General features: G+C 34.9%; 2 protein-coding genes across 5 annotated transcripts; both read right to left on the bottom strand.

Annotated features, from left to right (window-relative positions):
* Window positions 1–6,590: 6,590 nt before the first annotated feature.
* Window positions 6,591–13,108, bottom strand: LOC125215213 (uncharacterized). 3 transcript variants are annotated; one of them, XM_048116570.2, is made up of 11 exons: window positions 12,727–13,108; window positions 12,472–12,607; window positions 11,702–11,852; window positions 11,473–11,562; window positions 11,298–11,406; window positions 11,044–11,148; window positions 10,782–10,910; window positions 9,479–9,528; window positions 9,145–9,242; window positions 8,715–8,999; window positions 6,591–7,344 (listed from the first exon to the last, which is right to left on the bottom strand). In XM_048116570.2, exons 3-11 carry the CDS (start codon window positions 11,817–11,819, stop codon window positions 6,853–6,855), a joined length of 1,476 nt encoding a protein of 491 aa, XP_047972527.1. In that variant the 5' UTR covers window positions 11,820–11,852; window positions 12,472–12,607; window positions 12,727–13,108; the 3' UTR covers window positions 6,591–6,852. The 3 variants fall into 3 exon arrangements, with proteins under 3 accessions (XP_047972527.1, XP_047972524.1, XP_047972526.1); XM_048116567.2 differs by having other exon boundaries at window positions 11,298–11,562; XM_048116569.2 differs by having other exon boundaries at window positions 11,298–11,562; window positions 12,472–12,518.
* A 3,184-nt stretch (window positions 13,109–16,292) lies between these two features.
* LOC125212070 (protein phosphatase 2C and cyclic nucleotide-binding/kinase domain-containing protein-like) lies at window positions 16,293–22,438 on the bottom strand. 2 transcript variants are annotated; one of them, XM_048112108.2, is made up of 11 exons: window positions 22,257–22,352; window positions 20,823–21,843; window positions 20,600–20,731; window positions 20,259–20,489; window positions 20,048–20,173; window positions 19,918–19,980; window positions 19,701–19,783; window positions 19,201–19,432; window positions 18,732–19,108; window positions 18,328–18,636; window positions 16,293–16,499 (listed from the first exon to the last, which is right to left on the bottom strand). In XM_048112108.2, the coding sequence occupies exons 2-9, from the start codon at window positions 21,792–21,794 to the stop codon at window positions 18,779–18,781; spliced, it is 2,169 nt and encodes a 722-aa protein (XP_047968065.2). In that variant the 5' UTR covers window positions 21,795–21,843; window positions 22,257–22,352; the 3' UTR covers window positions 16,293–16,499; window positions 18,328–18,636; window positions 18,732–18,778. The 2 variants fall into 2 exon arrangements, with proteins under 2 accessions (XP_047968065.2, XP_088925289.1); XM_089069163.1 differs by lacking the exons at window positions 16,293–16,499; window positions 18,328–18,636 and having other exon boundaries at window positions 18,973–19,108; window positions 19,221–19,432; window positions 22,257–22,438.
* Between the last annotated feature and the right edge of the window lie 639 nt (window positions 22,439–23,077).

The following is a 23,077-nucleotide window of genomic DNA, read 5'->3' as shown; positions in this document are numbered from 1 at the left end:
GACAATGCTCGTTACATACGTAACGATTCGTGGTCGTATTGGAAAGATTAGAAGGTGAACAGTGAAAAAGATAGAGCTAATTTCATGACTACTAAGTGTTAGGTTTGGTATACTGAAAAGCATGTTTCGAGCAAGTTCGCGCGAAAACTCTACAATCCACTTTTAACCTGATTCAGTATTATTCGAGCAGTATCACACGAATAAGATTAGTATATTATGACATTGTGTTTGTTTGTGCATTTATAAGATGTTTTATAAACATTTAAATTTATAAGAAACAAACAAAGTATAAGTCTTTTGCTTACTAGACTGGTTGTGGGAGTTATCCACTTTAAGGTAACACAGTCGGTTCTATGCAATGCTTTGCAAAAGAAAAAGAAGAATTTCACAAGCCAGATAGGCTTAGACTACCTATCGTGAAAGGTTGTAATGTCAGTCCGATTATTTCAAAGCCTTTGTGAAATAAGATGACGTCAGCAAGACGTGTCTTTATGCTATCTACTGAAAGACTAGGTCTTGATAAAATACTATTTCTTAATCTACATACGTTAGCATTGAGCATATGATATTGATTATGCACTACTTTGACTTATCAAATGGTGCAGATTTTTCGCAACCCAATAATCCTGATATATTGAGTAGTAGTGATTAATATCTAATGGTGTTAGGATTGCTATTATGTTGAATCGTGCGCAAGGTGAGTCTCGTTTGATAATGTCCTCAAGAGGAGCTTGAACAAGGTTTTATTATTCGGAACTTGTCCAGTTGGAATTTAATTATTCCATGAATAATAAATAAGTGTTTCTTGCTAAGTACGCTCTTGGAATTAATAAGATGTTAATTAATTAAGTCCATAGCAGACAATAATTAATTAATGGACATTTATATCTGAAGCGCGATAAATAAACAATAAACAAAATGGAAACCCAGATTACTTGTAATTTCGGATTTGGATGGGGAGGTCAATATTACTTTTGTAGTGGCTGCTCGTAATATTCCAATATAAGCTTGTATTATTTTGTGGGTTCAATTTAATTAGTAAAAAGCTAATTGAGCCCATATCCAAAACCTTTCATAGATCCTTGATTGGACCCAATAGGAACTTAATATAAATAGGAGAATAAAGGAGAGACAGAATCATCATCATCATTATTATTATTATTATTATTATTATTATTATTATTATTATTATTATTATTATTATTATTATTATTACTATTATTACTATTATTATTATTATTATTATTATTATTATTATTACTATTATTATTTTCAGTCTGAAATTTCGTTCCCCTCTCTAATTAGAAGAGGACGGTTTTTCTTCAACTCCTCATCCGTGAGGAATTTTCTGTCTTCTTTATTCGAATCCTAGTATTTTGATAAGATCAACCCACCCTGATATCGAGATACAGTTCGCAAAAAAATTAGAAGATCTGTGGTCTAGTATTGAAGATCATCGTGGAGAAGGCGCGAGCAATCGACGATTCTTTGGAGAATCAAATCGGTAACTCTAAACCCTAGTATTCATATTTTAGGATTTATATTTTCTAACCATGAATTATTTGCGTTCTAGCATGCAATTCTTGTTAACATGTGAATTGATTGATCCCATAATCTATCAAATAGATCCTACGTCTGATTTATGATTTATTTGTTTTGTACAAGTCTGCCGTTGTGCAAGGGGATTCAACCCCAGCACTAAGGACAATCAAGAGTGTGTCTATAAGGGAAATGGGAAGCAAGATAATACCAACGACGATGTTGGGTCTGCTTAATATGTAAACATGGATGATATCCTGGAGCATGACGTTCTTCCCGAGGGTATTCTTCCAGACATTGTAGTAGATAACCTAGCCAACGGTGGAAAAAATACTCATAAGGCGGCCAAGAGTTTAAGCATGAAGCGCAAGGCTAAGGATCCGCTGGAAGGGGTACTGCACCTGATGACACAAATGCACAATGATGCTAATGAGCACCTGAAGGCCTTATCCACAAGGCTCAACTACGAGTTCGACCTCAACACAAAAAGGACAAGGCCTTCAGCTTGTGAACGAGGGTAATTCTAGGACTGACTGTGAATCAGACTTTTTATATGTGTGAAACACTTGTGAACGAGCCCGAGCTTATGTTGTTTTTCATGGCATTGCCAAAGATTGCTCGTCCAGCTCAAGTGTTGTATTTTCTAGAGAAGGATGGTGTGGAGTGGAAGCATCTGTAGTTTGATGATATGGGGATGTATGGAGGTTTTATGGTCTGTCGTATATTAACTAACCTTTTTAGTAAAATATTTTGGAAAACTTATATAGCCTTTATGTGGATGTGGAAACAAACTCATGTCAACTCCGTAACTCTCTTAGTTTTTGAAATGCATGTCATATTTCTACGTTAGTGGTTGTGCCTCTTAATATATGTTGTTATTAATGGCATCGCGATTTGCTCTTAGACGAGCTACTATGCTTTTGATTTTATGTGATTAGAAGCTAAATTAATGAACTACCACACTTGTGATTTCATGCAATGGTAGAGATAATATTTATTAATATAATCTTCCTAAACCCATAATTTTATAGTATATACAAACATAGGAATCATCAGTACCACAGAAGGTCAAGTTAAATACAAATACCTTACTTACATTTTTCATTAGATGATTGGAACATTAGGGAGATTTCATCATATAGCTCTTGTCTAATTACCGACTAATCGTAGACAAAAAGTTAACAAAAAGATTTGATATAAATTTTTGTGTGCACATAGCATGTGATAGTTACTACATGGCCTAATTAACTAGCAAACTTCCGAAATTATTTTTATGTTGCTACAGCCATCTTAAGGAGATAGTTTCTGGCTTCGTGGATAGAGGTTGCACAACGCAGGCATCTCCAGCCCGAACACGTACATTGATGCGTGTCCCATCCAATGCTCCGATGCATCCCTTTGGTTTTCAATTCAAGTCAAGTTCAAGCCAATAAACAAACGACATATTTTGGCTTGTCTATAATGCATTTGAAAATAATCATTACAAAATTATAATCTTAATATCATCTTGTAAATATTATCAAAAACTATTGTTCGCCTCATCTACAATGCATGTCAATATCGTTAGCTACAATGTATTTCAACAAAATCTTTTGTACATAATTGGCATACCTCGAAACACTTCCATCTTTGGTCATTGCAATCCTCCTTGACTGCCTCAAGTTTCACCAGCATATCATAGAGTTTCAAGCACCTTGCAAACAACATACAAATATCAGACACGGTTTGTTAAAAACGCATAAAATTGAACCTAATCACCCTAGTCTTCTTGTGGTGGGACAATATTCCCATGAACATCGCTACCTGCTCTTCGACAGCAACAAACTTTTGATCAATAAGGCCCCTAACATCTCAGAGCAGGCGACATAATCTCCCAAAGTAGTTTCTATTCATCCTTAAGTTATCAATGCAAGATCTGATCCTAACCAGTCTGTTGATATGACGGACAGGCTCAGGCATTCTCACAATAAGCGTGTCAGCATATTTATTCTTCTTGAACGTTGTTTCCTTTTATGCTACTTAATATCAGGGCAACAATAATTACTATAGTACAAGTGTGTTCATATGATGTATTCAGATTATTTCTTGAAGGACCAATAAACAATGCCCAGTGTCTGGCGACGTACATCCTGCCCAATCAATTACCCAAATACACTTGTGATTTAGGACTACACGAAAAAAGATCCTACGTACCGATTGTGTTACTAATATAATTGGGAGTTCCCAATTATATCAATAACACAATTTGAAAATCTGTACATTTTTTGGGATTTAGGCACAAAATGTTTCTTATCTTTTGTAATTTTTGTTCTTCTTCATTTTTCCAACTCTTGATAAACTATTAAGTACTCTAAGAGTATAAGTAACCTATTCCCATTAATTAGCTTCTAACAAAATAGGCTAAGGGCTGATAATGATTAGCTAGGGAAATTTAAAGAGTAATGTCAAATATTAAGTGTAAAAGTAGTTAAAAAAGATGGTCTAATATTATCTTTTATGGATCCAATCAATATGTGGATGTATACAAACGGGGACTCCCGAGTGGAGGATGTGCAATCCTTTACATGTCCCACGTGTCCATCGCCCTGACGCAATCGTTGGATGAAATTCTTGTGTCCAACGAGCTCGATAGCCATGGCGCTGACACCCATATGCCCTACTTCCCACCTAATTTACACCCGTGAATGAGGGATTGATTGTACCCGATGCCCGACATTATCCGATTGAAACGAAGAAGGCAAAGGCTAGAGAAGGATGAGCGGCACAGTAAGCCACACCTCTATCCCGCCTAGCCCCGTCATAGGGGGTTTTATTAGACTGTATGACAAAGTCGTGAGTGCAACACTAACAATTTCGCACATGAACAATTGTAGTCTCATGCCCTACTTGTTCAAGACCTGGAGAAAGAGTTGGGTCTTAGGAAAAAAAATTATTAATTTAATTACGTAAATTTTGATTTTTATTATTTTTAACTCGGTAGTAGTTTTATTTAAATTTTTAGGATTTATAATAATGTAAATTTTTTGCATTTTTAATTTAATAATTTTTAGTTAATTTTTAATTGCGTTTTTCAGTTAAAAAAAGAAAGTGAGGCCCATGAATAGCAGAATAGTTAAGTCAATGAATAATGAATTGTGATTGTTATTTCTTGAGTAAGGAATTTGGTAAAAAGTGGGATAGAACTCGTGAATAATATTGTGAAGGAATGAGGTTGTGGATGCTATAGTATATAGTAACCATGTGATCATAAATATGCATCACTTACCTTTAAAACTTATAAATTGCCGAATTGACTTTGAAAACGTTACTATACCACAACACTATGAGGATTTACAATGAAGACTCTCACCTCAGGCCAAGACTATGCCCAATAATCATTTTCTCTATGGAATAAATAACTACCTCAACAATGATTTATTAAAATTGTCAAATTTCTATTAAAAAATAGTTTACATTCTGCTTACTATACCACAACACTATGAGCATTTACAATGGAGACTCTCGCCTTAGGCCAAGACTATGCCCAATAATCATTTTCTCTATTTATTTCTCATGCCAAGACTCCACCACATCATCATTCTTCTCTATATATGCCCAAGGCCACAACTCACGGGCCAAAACATTAAGTTGTACTATTAATTGTTGTTACTTCTAAAGTAGAAACATGAATACACGATATAAATTGAAACAACTTCATAGAAAGTAAAATAAAATTCAACTTCATAGAAAATTCATTAAAATCAAATAAACTTTTCAATCTTCCCCGGGAGTGCGCGCATAAGGCGCTCGTGCACATAACGCTCCTCCTCGGTCATTTTCAGGGTATCCTTGCGTTGCGCTTGGTAGTATTAATTGGTGGACGGTAAGTCGGTAACACTCACGTCGATGCTTTCAAGAGCTCAACAAATGCGTTCCAAAGCTCGATTGCATAGACGACTCTGCGCAGTGCTGGAAGATGTTATCCCCCAATTCGTGAGTAACCTTAGATGTGTGCCCAACTCCTAGATTAACACCAGACATGCATCCAACTATTTAAGTGACTTCTTCTGCGATTAAGGGCAGTGTCAATGGCCTGATCGTTTATATCCAGCGCCGAATTCAAATTTTGCAGTGAGAGATAAAAGATAAATTTGCGAAATGAGGAATGAGTTTTGATGTGTGGGAGGGTGGATATTTATAAAATTCGAATTTGTAAAAAAAAAAAATCCCTACCCAACCCAAACCCCAACCCCCCCTCCCTTCCCTTCCCTCCCCCTCCGTTGTGGCCTCGCCGGCCACATCCCGGTGCCTAGCGTGACACGCCTTCTACGGCCCTACGTCTATCCCTGCCCCTCCCCACGCCCAACCCCACCACCTACAGTGGGAGTGACGCGCGACGGTACTCCTCCCAAAACGCCCACGATAAGTGGCTTGAAGACAATTACTCTTATGATAGCATTAGCTGCAGTTCATGATATGTATATATCTATTCATATCTATAATCTATTACTTGAAAGGAAATCCTAAGCTCTAGCTTTGTGAAATTATTCCAAACTTTCAGTGTCACATCAAATCTAGCAACCAATGATTTAGATTGATCAAAATCTAACGTAAGAAGGGAAACTTTATTTTTTATATTAGTAGAATGAAATTAACAACAATGATATCATATCACGATTTTCCTTTTTCTCATAAGAGCATTCCAAACCTAATTCTTGAATCTGATATACTGACATACCAAATTACCAATGTTAAAATACTAACCCTACAAATCAACAGCAGATAGCATAACCTTGTGGTTTTCAATTTGAGAAATGCTAAAATAGTTGAAACTTGCACCATTATCTAATTTGTTTAGAGTTACAACTCTCAAACATGAGAAAACTCAAACTCCCAAAAACGCGAGAAAACTCAAACTCCCAAAAACGCGAGAAAACTCGAACTACCAACCTATTTTTGGAAGAAAAACGTTTTACCAACAGCGATACAATAATACTGCAACTTACTGACTTTGATATACACCTCGAATTTCTAACCTATTGTTTCAAAGGAAAACGTCTTACTATCTGAAGTACACTGAAAACTGCAATTCCGATATATAGTATTACATCAGTGTGTAAAAATAAACATTCATGACTACCTCGTCATCGTTCATACTCAACAATACAATTTCCAAAGTGCGAATACAATTTAAAAGCAGCCTAGCTACTGCAGAGCTTTGGAGATCACCACCCACTTTGAAATTTTGATAGCAATGACAGTGATGTGCAACTTTTCTAGTAGTCACTTAACAAGAAAACAACACAAGGGTGAAAAATGAGAAGGAATGCACCTTCATTTTGAAGCTCTTTTCCCGAGCTCAACGAGCATAGTCAATAAAGCTTCACACATTTCGCAAGCATCGGGCTCAGTGGGCTCTTTCTTCCATGAAGAGTACACCATCCAGGAATGGTCGAGTTTCTTATCGGGCTTGACCACAACAGAACCAGGGACTTCAGCATCGCGGCAAGTCACGAGGCCATCGCTCTTCTCTCCGTATCTTAGTTGCAGGTGGAGGGCCGTGATAGCCATGGCAGCGGAAACTGGGACTATGACAGGCACCTTCCGTGCTGCAAAGATGGCATCATCGTCTGCATCCTCATTTAAAATTCGAGGTAGCCAGGGGAGTTCTGCATGTGCAATGTGCGACATGGTGGCAAGCACACCGGGCCCCACACTTGCTTCGGAGTGGAACGAGATGAGAGGAATATTATCGGGAAGCTTGTGCTTACGGATAAATTCCTTTCGCTTCTCATAGGTGAGATCCTCAAGTGCTCTTATATCACCCTTGACAAAAGAATAACCATAACTCAGTTACATTGATCTTGAAAACCAAGTATACAGAAAACCGGCCATAAAATCACATCTGAAACTTCAAACTAAAGAAGCGGAGAAGCAGATAATCAGTAGGTCATATCTGAAATGCACAAAGCAGCTGATTTGGATTATACAGTTGGCATAAGCTCATTAAAATGTATGATAGAAACGAGTTGCATAAAATATAAAATACCAACAGCTAGATTAAAATGGCTTCTACACATTCACGGAAGAAGGATTCCAAAAATATTGTTTGTTCAAAATTGACAGTTTTTCATAAAAAGCACAAGTTTGCTCCAACCAAACTGTGAACCATTCAAATGAAGAATTACACACAAATATAAATCAATTGAAAAAACTGTAAACTATAGAATGTAAAATCCATCATATGCTTTGACGAATATATTTCCCTTGTCTAAAAAATAATTAAGTATTATTTTAGGTGTTTATAAGCAGCCTTTGTTTTAAATGGCCTTTTCGCGATCTGAGAGAATACCAAAATATGATAAGATTAATTGTCCCTTCACTTCCTTCTTTTTTCCTTCTCCTTGATGAAAACATACGTATGTTGTACATAGAGGCAAAGGCACAACTTTTCAATCTTATTCTCAAAATTTTGATAAAGGAGTGTTTAATATATATATGTTTGCTATTAATGTTTTGAAGAATGCGAGACATCATAAACCAGCACTATGTGGAACTGTGGAAGGTAAAGAGAACAAGACAAAAAGAAGGTAAAAATGAAGAATGTTTAATACTCCCTCCGTCCGCCATTAAATGTCAATTTTTTTCCTTTTCGTCCGTCCGCCAAAAATATGTCCCATTTCACTTGTACTATATGGAAGAGAATCAACTTGGTGATTCTTTTCTCTCCCCAGTTTATTTTCTTGTACGGAATCAAAGATATACCAGAACACAAAATTCAGCACATGAGAAAATTCACATCAAGGAATGTACAAGCACTCCAAAGTAGTCATTTTAACTATGTCCATAGTTCCGCATTCTTCAAGCCTTTCTCAAGTAATAGTAATTCATGAAACCATTCTAGACTATGGAAATCATCTAGAGTGAAATGATGTATGTAATTTCAATTTTCCTTGTCTAATGTATATCATAGTAAACTATGTTTTGTTTTAATAATTGCTCTATATATATTTGTGGTTTTCAAGTTATTGTGTAGCATAACAGAATGCATAATTCAAAGTACCATAAGTGAGTCCACCATAATTGGAGTAGCCAATGCAAACAGACAAGCTCTCAGTGTCACCGGTTCATATTGCATATGTATAACTCTCCAACACATGACCGTTAACATTTTTACATAAGAAAGAGAGTGTCACCTTAATCAGTTTGCAAATCAGAAACTCCATGATCCTCCGAGTTTCCTTGTCAGCAACCTGACCTTCACGAAGAATATCAGAAGCTATGGGTGTTCCTCCATAGGGACTCTGTACAAGTGCCAATCCTGCAACTTTATCTCTCAACTCTTGTGAATAAATAGACAAGGCAGCTGCAGCATCAACTCCGCCCTTGCTATGGCCAAGCAACATCACACGTTTACCAGATCCCCAATATAACTCCTCTATGTATTGCTTCAATTCCCAAGCATTGTGCTCCACTGATGCCTAAGTTAGGGTATTAAAACAAATATAAAAAGTTGTCACGTATCAAATAATGAGATTACAAATTTAATAGTACGGCCACTAAAAAATCGGTTACAAGTTCTGAAATAAAGCAAAAAAGAAAAATATAAATAAAAAGCTGCATTACCTCACTGTGAATCTTAGCAATATGGCAAGCAAGACCCATCTTTGAGAAAAACCTCTTGGTGCTGACAAAATACAAGGGACCATGATTGCTGAAAAGTCCTGACTCATTTCACAAAATTCAAATGTTGAACAAATCGGACCACGACGTATATTAACCTATTGGTGAGGGTGCTTGGTAATTTGAAAGGAATTGGATAAAGGTAGATAGTGGTAGGACATGAGAATCGGTAGGTTTTTAAAACCCCATTGAATTGGGGGTATCAATCCTCTATACCAAGCACCCTAAAGTATAATAAATAGAAAAAAGGTCTTCAAGAAACCATAATTTGTCAAACCTGGAATCAGCAGGTAGACAAAAGAATCCGGCAGTTTGTGGACCCCATTCCTGACAACAATACATACACAGATACATGTGATCTGGTTGTAGCTCTGCCAAGTTGAAAATACAAGGACAAAATCTCATAAACCATCAAAAGATTGAAAATTAAAATGACATGATGCACTGACCTATTTATTTTATTCAAAGGACGGGGATATTAAGAATGGAGATTTGACTTTATTAGAAGTGAATACTAAGTAGGAAGATGGTTCGCGCTTACTTATGTTTTCATATTTCCATAAGTGCCTCATTATTTCAAAACAAAATTGGTTAACATCAAATGGACTCTTCATCAGAGAAGCGTAGTAGGGCCTATGTTGCTTCAACAACAGTGTGGTATCAACTGGTGCAGTGGTGCTACTGACCAGAAATATTCATAAAAAAGATACAACTCACATCGATGTTCACTACCAATTGAGCTTCAGCAATACCTTATACATAGCATCTAAAACAAATGCAGCACTGGCCTCAATCTAATGAGTTGACTCTTTAAATTTTCATATTATGATAAATAAATAAGGTGAAAATGTGATTCTAACCTAGTAGTTATGATAAATAAATAAGGTGAAAATGTGATTCTAACCTAGTAGTTATGATAAATAAATAAGGTGAAAATGTGATTCTAACCTAGTAGAAACAAAAAGAAGTCATACAATGAACAGTTTGTTACAGCAATACTCATATCTATTATAGAGAAAGACAGTCAACAATTCATCAGCCTTGTCAAATTTATTAGAAATTCTAATTATTCAGACATTTTTAATCTTTTCAAATTTAGTAATTATGGAAGGTACTAACTGCTTTGGTTTTGGTTGAAAAAGATGTTTAAACTATACCTGACTAGTGAAACACTCAAAATGATCCATATGCTGATATAAGTATGACTACATGTTTTACTCCTTAAGAATTATTTAACATGACCACATCTCTTGCAATATATATCTTCTGTGCGGCTACATGGTATTTGTCGAACTTGACATGAAACACATTAAATATCATAAAAACCCAGCAATGGATTCTTTAAGGAGAAATTTTAAGCAATAAAGCAGTACAAGGACATGGGATTTGGCAGAGTCAATTATCTCAGAAGTCAGGACATATCTTTTCAAATTACTCCAAATGGGTAAGACTAATTATATTCCTGCTTTCAAACTTAAGTGATAACTCAGTGGCATTTTAATTGTATTAATTAAAAAAAAGAACAATGAAAAAACAAACCATATCAAGGTAAAATTATTATGAACTTCATAATATGGTACCTAGTTTCTTGTAACAGCTCTAGGAATCTAGCTGATCCATCCTCAACTGGAGCCATTTCAGGAGATGCTTGTAACCACCCAATGTCATCTGAAGACCCATTCAAAGTTCTCAGAACTCGAGATACAATACTGGAAAATAGCAGAATGAAGGTCACAAACAGCCCAAAAGATCAAATACAACTATAACAATTAAGGGAATACTTCCCCAAAACTACAACTAAATAAGTATTTTTCAAACAAACAAAAAATAATTTCCTTTCACCTCTGCAGACGAGCATGAACACATCCCCTATGATAACCTATACATCTCCATGTTTCTATTGCTGATCTCCAAGCAAATTCAAAGAAAGAGATAGGGAGCGTCAACCTACAAACAGAAATAGGTCATCGAATATCAGATTGAAAATGTTAAAGAATCTCATGATCAGACTTAGATCCAACTCAATCATGTACTGGTTGTGAGCAATGTCATTCACTAAGGACTCAATAAAGAAAGCATTGTAGCAGTAGCTTTACCCTTTAAAAACGAAGTGGAAACCCCTAGAGTAATTTTTATAAACAATTTCTGATCCTGAATTGATGAATGATAGATCCTCCAGATATATGCCATCTCTGTCAAGAAAGCCTAAGCTTGTACTGCAGTTACAATCTCTTGATGAAGATGCATATTCAAGAGCCAAATTTTGTTTACCAGTGCAGGTTCCAATTGTTGGTTGTTTGCAACAAGAATTGATCTCTGAATCTCTTAACAATCGAATCACATCCCTCAACACAAGATCTTCTGCAAGTACAGAGTTAGAAGAAACACCAAGTTGAGGTGAGAAATTAGACAAAGCTGCATGTAATTGCAATGTTGACAAGGCCATTATATTAGCAACTATGAACAAATAATTATAATGCTAAATACTCCTACAACTTACCAATAAATTCAATCACTCGGCGTGTTATACAAGAAGTTAAGCTTAAGAGGCGAGAAAAAATGTCATCCATTTCCGTACAGTAATAACAACAAATTTCTGAGAGAATTTGGTTTGCCATGGCCCCAGAAGTTCTCAAAGACTAGGATAGGCCCTGCAAATAAGTCTAATATTAGACAGTGCATGCACACCTTACATTAACAGCTTGTGGGTCTTCCCATATCTTGTAACTTTTTTCTTTTTTAATCCAAAAAGTATTAAAGGTGTAAATGGAACCTCCTCTTTGCCTATATATGATTCAGAGGGGAACTAACTTTTTTCACTCCATAATGCAAATTTTGTAGTATAGCCTAAGATCTATAAACACCTATTGACATTTACCCAAAACCAGGCAGTTTCCTATCAACAGGCAACAGTCAATGCATGTGTAACTAACCCGTTCCACACTCTCCTCAATCAGTTAATCTGATTAATAGTAATATGGATCAATTAAAATTACAATGAAGGACAAGTCACACCAACATCATCAAATATGGAGTATCATTCAATTGCAAAAAAATGTATACGAGCTAATTGAAAATGAATATTTTAGCAATGATTCAAAAGAACATCAATTGCTCAATTACATCAAAAGTCTAGACTTAATTAATCATAATTGCCCTATAGATATTCGGATCGCAAAAACGCAATAACTGTTCAATTATTTCAGATCCCACATTTCATCGATCAGCAATTGTGCGACAAAATGAGGCCACATGTGAGGCGGTACTTACTTGAAGCTGTTGAAAAATGCAGTTAAAATGGACGGCTATTCCCAAATCTGCAACGCCAAGAACACGAGCTTGTTCACCAAAGAATTTATTTATACAGACACATGTGTGTGTGAGAATCGCAGTAAAGAAGGCATCCCTAATTCCAATAAAGAATAAAACTTTATTCATGAAATGATAAGAATCCACATTTAATATGGGGGAAAACAGAATACATTATCTATTTTATAATGAAAAAATTGAATTTCTCGTGAAAACCTGTCACGATGGGTTGGCCCCACCAAAGCCACATTTGATCATTCAAATCCGAATCCAGAAAATAAATGGATTGGTTCCAAAACTTGATGCTTCGGAAAGCCCTCCAAAAATTGAATCAATTGGCGCACCAAAACTTTTTCCAGCTTTAACTATGCGAGAGAAGCAATCCTGTTGCAGTAACTGTAAAAGGGAAAAAGAGAAAAGAAAAAATGGAAATGGGGAATTTGAAGCATAATTAATTAGATTGGGTGAATCGATGTACACGCGTCTGGATAGAGATGAGTGTTTGCAAAGTCAGCAGCGTAAGGTCATAAATTGGAGCCTCCATGAAAAGCGGGAGTTACTAAGATTGCTTCCTTTGAAGGCAACGTTTCTAGCTCTAAACATTCATTGCATTTTTCGGTCCACTAAGATTTAGGTCTTTTTTGATTAAATAAAGTAAAGCTTAAAATTACTTTAAAAAAAATTTGGTACTCATAAATTTTGGTACGAATGTAAATGAGAAATTAATGATATAGCACATGCATCTCTAAAATTAGTGATATGGAGAATAATAAATGTCTTCTCTATACTATATTTTTCTCTCAATTTTAACTATTTCCTCCGTTTCCACTTAAAATGACTTACTTTTCTTTTTGGTTTATTACAATCAAGATGACCAATTACTACAAATAGAAACACATTTTTTTCTATTTTATTCTTTCTTTCTTACTTTACTTTCTTCACTTAAAACACAGAATAAAGTTGTATAAAAAGTATGTCGTCTAAGAAAGAGATCATTTTTTTGGGACGATTATCATTTTTTTAAAACAAGTGTAAAAAAAAGACTCAACTACCTTGAGACGAATATTATAATCAGTGTTTTATAAGTTCGACCACGAACCGGCAGCTGGTCCGGTCCGGTTCAGCCCCAAAAACTGTTAGTATGCTAGGCCGCCTTGAACTGGCGAAACCGGCCGATCGGACCGAGTGAACTGGAAACCGGTTTTCATGTTTAAAATGTCTTGTTAAAATATGAGAGTAGAGGAGATTGAATCCTAGACCTCTAGCTAAGAAATCAACACCTCTACCACTCTACCACATGGTCTTGAATGAAATCTTGTGAACATTAATTATTATTGTTATATATTAAATCTATAACTTTTTGTCCACACAAATTAATAATTTGAGTTTAGTTTTATACTTTTAAATAATTTTTAATTGTGATATGTTTAATTTTAATTATAAGCCACTAAATTTTATTTTTATTGGTGTAATATATATATATATATATATGAAAAAATAATTTTACCTAAGATTTAATATTATATATATTATTAATATATTTTATTACTTAATATTTACTAAATATTACTCCAAACTTACTAATAATTCAAGTTTAATTTTATGTATTAACTAATAATACTATTATAGTACTACTATATATTTATCCAAATTAACTAAAAATAAATGTTTAGTTTTATATATTGTCTATAATATTATTTCACCACATAAATGTTTTTAAGACAATATGAATTTTATCTATTTATTATATGTAATATACTTTTTTTGGCTACATTAATTAAAAATTTGTGTATTTAGTAATTATCTAAATTTTACCATTCACTTATTTTAAATACTCTTAATATTTAATTTACTTAAAATGTTTAATATATGTTTTTGTTATATGTTACAAATACTATTAATTATAATATATTACTCACTAAACTTAATATATTTTGTAAGAGTATATTTAATTTTATATTTGCAAGGTAAAACGGTTCGACCAGTGATTGAACCGATCGGATCGGTTGAACCATGAATCAGTAGTCTCGCCGATTCAATGGCCGATCCGATTTTTAAAACATTGATTATAATTGATGACGTGAATCACAAAGGTTAAACTTAAATAGGATCCAACATGCATTAATTGTGAGACAAAACAATCTCGCTTTGATTGTGTAAAAGTTCTCAAGAAATCAATTTCTCACAAATTTCGGCCACATTCTATCCCTTTTGGGAGTCATGCATGGAAAATGTCTTCTTTGCATACCAGCGACCAACCAAGACCTTCCATTCACTTTTAAAATTTGAAAAAGATTAGCAAATCTCCATGAAGATTGTAAACACAAACACATAATGGAATATAGGATTAAGATAACATCAGAAATTAGTCTACATTATATTTAGGACCTATATTTTTGTTGATGCACATTTGCCCTGTCTATACTTTCAAAATATCATTTGCGGTCTTTATACTATACTTTATGCGTGTTTCAAGGTTCTATTAATTTTTTCCCACTTTTACAAACAAAATTGCCCGAGGAGAATATATTTACTTTCAATTTGCATAATTTAAATTAAAAAAATAGCATTACGTACAAAGAAACGCTTCTACCAAATTTTTTTTAAAAAAAAAACTCGCATTGCGTACAAAGAAATGCTTCTAACAAAAAAAAAAAGCATAGCGTACAAAGAAACGCTTCTAACAAAATTAAGAAAAAAACTGCATTGTGTACAAAGAAATGCTTCTAACAAAATCTACAACTGTGCTAACAAAATATAACACACACACACAACTAATTGAAACGTGTTCTTTTAGTGAAGAACGTCTTATCCAAATTAGTTGCAACTGTTTGAGAGTTCATCTTCTTCCTTTCTTCTTCTAGTTTGCCTCTCTTTTTTCTTTTTTGTTATATTCTTCTTCATTGATTATGTTGTTGCCAATACTCCTCTCACAGACATCAATGTGTCCTCAATGCATACTCCTAAGTCGATACTCTATTGTTGCTGCTTTTGTAAACTAAAATTTCATGTATTTTGATTAAAAATGTTAAACGACCATCATATACTTAATTACATAGAAATAAATTTTTTAATATAGTTAATTTCACTAAGAATAAAGTGATTTTATACGTTTGATATGATGTTCCATGTTGTCCCGATAAATGTAATTTTCATACTCCCTTCGTTTCATGATCCACTTTCCTTTTTAATTTGTCTCATCTAAGATGATTCATTACTAAAAATAAAAACCTTTTTATCTCTACTTTATTCCATCTTTCTTACTTTATTCTCTCCACCTAACATGCAAAATAAAACTGCATAAAATCTCGTGTCATCCAAGGAAGGAGTCAGCTTCCTTGGAACGGAGGTAATAACTTTATAATAACTTTATCAGGAGTACAATTTTAGTCAACACAACAACAATGCTTCAAGTATGTTAAATCATAACCTGGGATACACAAACATATTAACTTCCATAAATGGCTATAATTTTATGAATTGTGAAGAAACTTAATCAACATAGATATGGTATGCATAGGGGTGGGTCGATACGATATACCGTATCGAAAATTTTGTATCTTTATCGTATTGAAAATATCGATATGAAAGAATTTCATATCGTTACCGTCTCGAAAGTTTCAGTACACCGAAATTTCGGTATAGAAAAAAACTATATCGTTACCGTATCGAAATTTCGGTATATCGTATGAAACTTCGGTACACCGTTCTGAACGGTATATCGAAATTTGGTACGATATACTGAAATTTTATACCATTTCAAATACCTGTATACCGAAAAATAAAAACAAAATTAATATAATTTCAACACTATGAAATAAACATTGTTCACATCTCCATAATCAAAATCCAACACAACAAAATACCAAAAAGTACCACAATCAAGTCATGTCCGAACAAAATACATTACAATAATTAGCAAAAATATCAACATCTTGATCTTGAGCACCAAACCCTTCGTTTTGTTGAAATTATCCAGAAATATTAACCTACGTAAATTCAAGAGATAAAATTTAGTACTAATTAAAAAGGGAATTTTAACCATACACGAATATAAGCATAGAATAGAATTGAACTATAAATCGGGCTCTTAATTCTTAGTATTAGGGATTTAGGGTTTTCAATAAATATTTTTTAAATATATAAATAAATTACTCCCTCCATTTCATAGTAATGGAAGCAAAACTTTTCGGCACGGAGATTAAAAAAAATTGTGTTAGGTGAGTTAAGTAAAGAGAGAATAAAGTAGAAAATGAAAAAAAGTAGAGAGATGAATAGAGAAAAAAGTAAGAGAGAGTAAAGTAGGTGTTGAAAAATGTATTGACTTTTACTAAAAAGGGAAATGACTCTATTACTATGAAACGGACGGAAATGGAAAAACGCCCCTATTACTATGGAACGGAGGGAGTAATGAATATTTATATATGATTTTAAACTTTTAATTTGAAAAAATAAATTATATGATTATTGTAATCGGTATAAACAATATGTATCGATAATTCAATATGTATTGAGTTTCGATATATTTCGGTATACCGATAATATCGATATATATCGTATGTTCGATATAAAACGGTATACCGCGGTATAAGAAAATTCATATCGTTATTGTATCGAAAACTTACAATATTGTTTCATACCGAAAATTTCGGTACACCGAAAATACGATATTTTTCGATACGATACGATCGATACACTGTTTTTTCGGTATATTTACCCAGCCATAGGTATGCAAACTACAAGAGAGTTCATTCATTTACATATAGAGTGAACTACATATATGGTACCTGATCTTTCACTTTAGCACGTAAATGATATCTGGTCTTTATTTTATATCGTTTTTGGTACTTATAAATAACATTTTTGGTACCTGATGCAATTTTCTTCCCAAAATGCCCTTTAAACAAATATATTTTTCCATTTATGCCATAGAGGGTATTTTGGGCATACATAAAATTAGTACCAAAAGTGATATTATAATATTTTCTTTCATTCTCCTCACTCTTTATACCAAAAGTAATTAATAATAATTGTAGTATAATTATATAAATTATGAATCAAATAATATTATGAATCAATATAGCCTTAATAAAAATTTAACATTGTGAATTGTATTCATACAATTCATAATGATATAAAAAGTTGAATATTTTTAGTTTGGTGTTTCAACCTTAAAATGAGAATAAAATAATTAATAAAAAATATTCAATTGATTTAATTACTTTAAATAATTAATTTAGTTAGATATTTTGTTTTTTATTTATATTATGAATGCAATTAGATATATGTATAAAACGCTAAAAAGAAAGAAGAAAAAGAAGAGTAAAGAAAAAAGAAGGAAGATGAAACATAAACTAAGGAAAAAAAAGAAAATGAAGAAAAAAGAAAGAAGAAGAAACTAAAGAAGAAAAAAAGAGATGACCCCTTTCTTGGACGACACGAGATTTTATGCAAATTTATTTTGTGTGTTAAGTGGAGAGAGTAAAGTAAGAGAGAGGGAATAAAGTAGAGATAAAGGGGTTTCCATTTTAAGCAATGGGTCATCTTGATTGGGACAAACCAAAAAGGAAAGTGAGTCATCTTTAATGGGACAGAGGGAGTACTAATTGAAATTTCCAAAAATATCCTGCACGAAAAAAATCACATGTTTGGTACCTAGGGTTATTTTTGTCATAGGGTACCAAAAACAATATAAAATAAAGATCAGGTACTATTTATGTGCGAAAGTGAAAGATCAGATACCATTTATGAAGTTCACTCTTACATATATATCTACCTATGCACAAAAGTAACATATAGAGAAGTGTAAAGACTAACCTCCCTCTCTGTGTGCATTGAGCAAACGGCTAATTTTCCCTCGGCCCTCGGTACAAATGGATTGATAATGCGCTATTCGTAACCAATTCCATAATGTGAAGCGGGGGCTATGTAAGCTATGCTATGCCGAGAGGGCGGATCACAAAACATTTAAGCCATTCGGGCGTGTTAGGTTCTTCAAATTCCGAGATAGGGGAGCATGATGTAGTCACAACATAACCTTGTGTTCCGCTAGTCCTTCCCAATCCATGTCATGGAACCACAAATGCGATTTAATGGAGTCGATGCCTTGACTTCCAAGTCTCGCAACTGAATAACGTACGTAGTATGGTTAGAATTCATGTTCTCGTGTCGTGCACTTACTTCAAAAAGGTAAGGAAATGGCATTGAATTGATTATATAACCTTAGTTATGATATCAACAGCTTCACTGCTATAATCTTGTGGAAGAGTCAGTTGGCCTTTGGCAATTCTCGCGAATGTGACCGGACGCTCTCTCCAACAACTGAATCGAACTTCTCCTTCGTTAATATAGAGCACACCACATCTCCCACGGCAACAGCACTCAAGGAAGTGATATGTTCACCCAGAAGTGTCCATTCTCCAAAATAGCTTCCTTCATTCTTTTCGAAGCTCTTAACAGACACACCATCATCCTGCTTCTCAATTGCCGGCACGTTGAGACTGGACAGACTGACACTTTTTAACAAATCCACCTCACAGTCACATGTAATTTTTATGACTCCCTTCTGTATAACATACAAACCGAGGAGGTCCTCATTCTGCAATAGATGAATTATAGAGAATATAAGAAAGAGATGTAACTACAAACCACAATATTGAGAGCCGGAAGTTAAGAAACGAAGGAATGTACTTTATCGACTATTTTCTGACCGTCACAAAAAGACACCTCTAATAGTGAATCTGCAATATTACTCAGCTGTAAGATTGTCAGCCTTGCAAGAAGATCTACCGATCGAAGTAACTTCAACGATGATAAATTAGAAAACTCGGACATGAGAATTCCTCTGAAATCTTCTCGTTTAAGTGCCCAGAGAGTTCCATTGGTCACGGCTTGAACAGAAGCTTGGAGTGGCTTGTTGTACCTGCAATTTCATTAACACATTGAAAAGCAATCAATCTTATGATACAAAATCAACTTATGTGTGTAAACACATGACAGTTATTGCATCAGTAGCTTGGAGCATAAAACACTAGAAAAGATATATTGACTGCAATACAGATATAGAAATAAGGCTTTTTTCCCAACTAAAACATGGTTAACTTTTGGTTCACTAAAGTGTGTATTAAGCCTTAACTTAAAAAAAACAAAAAAAAGAGCAATTTACTGATTCAACTTAAAGAGCATCTCACATCAGTGCAAGTTCCCCAAAGGAAGATAGCTTTTCAGCAGTGTAGCGCTGTAGCACCGTGGTCGCGTTGCCATCATTCTCTTCCTGTCATATAAGCTTAGAGTGAGAAAATTCACATCAAGATACCTGGTTCAAGGCTTCAACAATAGACCAAAAAAGTCTGATAACAATAAGAAGGTTTGTTTTTTTCAGCTAATAATAAAATGATTCTTGCTCACCTGAGTAGCCAAGACCTCAAACTCCCCATCACCAACAACAAAAAAACAGTCACCTTCCCCACCCTGGAAAATACAAATCAGTAGGCTTAACTAGCTAAGACAAGCAAATGAATAACGAAAAAAGAATCACCTGCTTCACCACTATGTCTCCTGCTCCCACTTCAATTCTTTGCATGCATTCCAACAAAACTTGACACTGTGAATTAGTAAGCTTTCTAAAGAGAAAATGGTCGCGAAGTGCCTGTTCAATTTGAGCCTGCCATGAATGAGTTGTATGTTAAATGAGATTAATGGACATTCCAAAGATACATAGGAGGAAAATTCACGGAAGGGGGGTCTACTTCGTCTTCCCAGGTCTTTCCATGGGATGGAGATGAAGGGATCCAATTTTTCCCATTCTCGAGAGAATTTTCTAGTCCGCGGAGGCGTCCACGGGATATGTCATGCCTTGCACGCTGATTTCTGGATCTCCAGTTCATTCGAGATGGAGATTCGCATCCTGATGCTTCAACAACTTGAGGTAAAGATGGCCTTAGAACCGGGCCTGAGTCTGCTGATTGACCAAATGCAACCTACATGTGCACATGAAGTAGTCAATAAGAGTTTACAAAAATACGAGAGACGAAAACGAAACATTAGGATCGCATTGAACGTGACACGAGGCAGCAGAGTCCCTTCTTACATCTTTTAAACCGTTTATATGCACAACTATCACCGTTATGTCATCTGTACGGGCTTCATATTGTAGCCAGCGACGATATGATTCAGCAACAATCGCAGCACAAGCATCACGAGGATCCTTATGCTTTGCAACCTGAATGAAGGGCAAAAATAAGCTTCAGAGGCACATGGAATCCGAGCACGTATACTAATTAATTAGCATGATGAGGGAAGACATAAATTACCATGTCTACTACAGTTTGGCTGGAGAGAAACTCAAAGACACCATCACTTGCAATTACGAAGAAAGGATGACTCTGTGTAAGCTCCAGAACAACAATCTCGGGGTTTGCAACGACGCCTATGGTCTCAGCAATAGAATCGCCAATGCTTCTCGTGAAAGCTGTACCAGGGTACATACCATCCTGGACCCATAGTCTAGGCGGATCACCATCATCGTCGTCTTCTTCCGTTCCCCAACACTGAGCATGTGGATTCTTGAGTCCTTCAATCTGATCCAAAGTCAAAACTCTAGCTCCACAAAGCTTCACCCTTTCAAGCTCATCAGGCCGAAAAGGCGTTTGATCAATGGAGAGATCAACAGCTACAACGTCGTTACCCCTTTTCTCGCCTACAACAGCCCTCGAATCACCAGCATTGGCAATGTAAAGCTTCCTACCACGAACCAGGATCGTTACTGCAGTTGTTCCACTCATGCTGTCATCCACTATATCAGCGTGCAATTGGGAGTTCGTTGTCAAGAATGCTCCGTGGCAGGCTTCAACTGCATCCGTGTGGAATCGACTATTCCCGAGCAAATTTTCACATAACCTCTGCTTCACAAACTGCGAGCATTGAGCTCCAAACTCGCCATGACCATCAAAAACACCGAAAAAATGGTCGTCTGGGCTCGTCCCAAATGGCGCGTGAATGCAAAAACTGTCTTGGTTGGCCTTATCAAGAGCATCAGGGTAGTAGCCTCTTTGAGAAAGAAATGAGTAGTGTAATTCATATTCGCCAGACGGAACTTTCACAGCTTTCGAGCCATCTGACGCCCTTGACAGTCGAGCAATACCTGCCTCGTGATCAGTGGCTGTACTAAACTGATATAGTTGATCTCCTTTCTCTTCTGTTTTTACAGCTCCGTTTTCTAGCAACTTAACATCTCGAGGGGCACAAAACTCGTTAATCCACGCCTTAGAATAAACACAACCCATCACTCGGAACTCCCAAACCCGAGATGTTAGGTATCCATTATACCGAATCCTGTCACAACAACACCACAACGATTCCTCACACCAGGACTTGCAATGAAAATGTATGACTAGCTTTATCAGCAGTCAACAAGATCAAATCAAAATGCTACAAAATCAGTTCTAGCAATATAGGAAAATACAGAAAAAAATGGAGGATAAAAAAGATGAATACAATTTCAATGAAAATGCAAAAGCACTAGAAATTAAGTTTAAAAACAGGCATAACTTTTTTACTAGTCTAGTATCAAACTAATTCCGAAAAAAAAACATTCAAATTCAATTAACATCAACATCCCTACGCCAAGCTGATGAAATCAAAAGCATTCAAACCCACTGTGCCACCAGATTCCATGATCTATTACTCTCTATTCCGCCAAGCAATAAGATTATAAGATTAAGACATCAAACGAAACAATCACATACAAAGCAATGAAACAACAAGCTTCACATGCCACCAAAACAAAGCGAGTTAGAAAAGTAGTAATAACAGTAGAAAACAATAGAAACACTAGTGCATGTGTTTGTGTGGGTTGAATGAGACTCTCGCTACAGATAATGCTGGACCCACTTCCCATGAGGAATGTTTGGATGTAATTTTACAATTTTGTCTTTTAATATACCACTGCTGTATTAGTGGAATTTGAATGATCGAATATAACATGATCTTTATTAATTTTATAAATCAATTGCTTTAATTTTATAAAAAACTAATCGATTTTCATTAGTTATATTATAAATTAATGTGTCAGAAGATAATCTCATTTTATTTAAGAAATAAAGTTATAAACGAGGATGTTTGGTACTCCCTCCGTCTCATAGTAGATCTCACTTGGAGAATGACACGGGATTTTAGAAGATGTTGTTATGAATGTTAGATGCAGAGAGAAAATAGTATATTTATCTAAGAATGACGCGAGATTTTAGAAGATGTTGTTTTGTACTCCCTCCGTTCCATAATAATGGAGTTATTTTGTCATTTTGGTACGTTCCATAGTAATAGAGTCATTTCCCATTTTAGTAAAAGTCAACACATTTTTCCACACCTACTTTACTATCTCTTACTTTTTTCTCTCTTCATCTCTCTACTTTTTTCATTTTCCACTTTATTCTCCATTTACTTAACTCACCTAGCACAATTTTTCTTAATCTTCGTGCTGAAAAGAAACGCCTTCATTACTATGGAACGGAGGGAGTATATTAAAATGAGAGAGAAAATAGTATATTTATATTAATGTGAGAGGCGG

Source organism: Salvia hispanica, chromosome 3 (assembly GCF_029641045.1).
Source record: "Salvia hispanica isolate PSC_SH4W2 chromosome 3, Shi_PSC_v1, whole genome shotgun sequence".
Taxonomy (NCBI): domain Eukaryota; kingdom Viridiplantae; phylum Streptophyta; class Magnoliopsida; order Lamiales; family Lamiaceae; genus Salvia; species Salvia hispanica.
Note: the sequence above shows the minus strand (reverse complement) of the source record. Positions and strands in the feature narration are given on the sequence as shown.

Bases quoted from the DNA above. Each gene is read 5' to 3' on its own strand.
- LOC125215213 (XM_048116567.2), bottom strand. From the start codon at position 11,819: ATGGCAAACCAAATTCTCTCAGAAATTTGTTGTTATTACTGTACGGAA. The intron at 9,529-10,781 runs GTACCATATTAT...TATTGTTGTCAG, and splicing joins GAGCTGTTACAAGAAACTAG to GAATGGGGTCCACAAACTGC. The intron at 9,243-9,478 runs GTTTGACAAATT...GAAATGAGTCAG, and splicing joins TGTCTACCTGCTGATTCCAG to GACTTTTCAGCAATCATGGT.
- LOC125212070 (XM_048112108.2), bottom strand. From the start codon at position 21,794: ATGGGTTGTGTTTATTCTAAGGCGTGGATTAACGAGTTTTGTGCCCCT. The intron at 20,732-20,822 runs GTAATTTATGTC...CCCTTCATTCAG, and splicing joins GCCAAACTGTAGTAGACATG to GTTGCAAAGCATAAGGATCC. The intron at 19,109-19,200 runs GTACATTCCTTC...CATCTATTGCAG, and splicing joins GTCAGAAAATAGTCGATAAA to AATGAGGACCTCCTCGGTTT.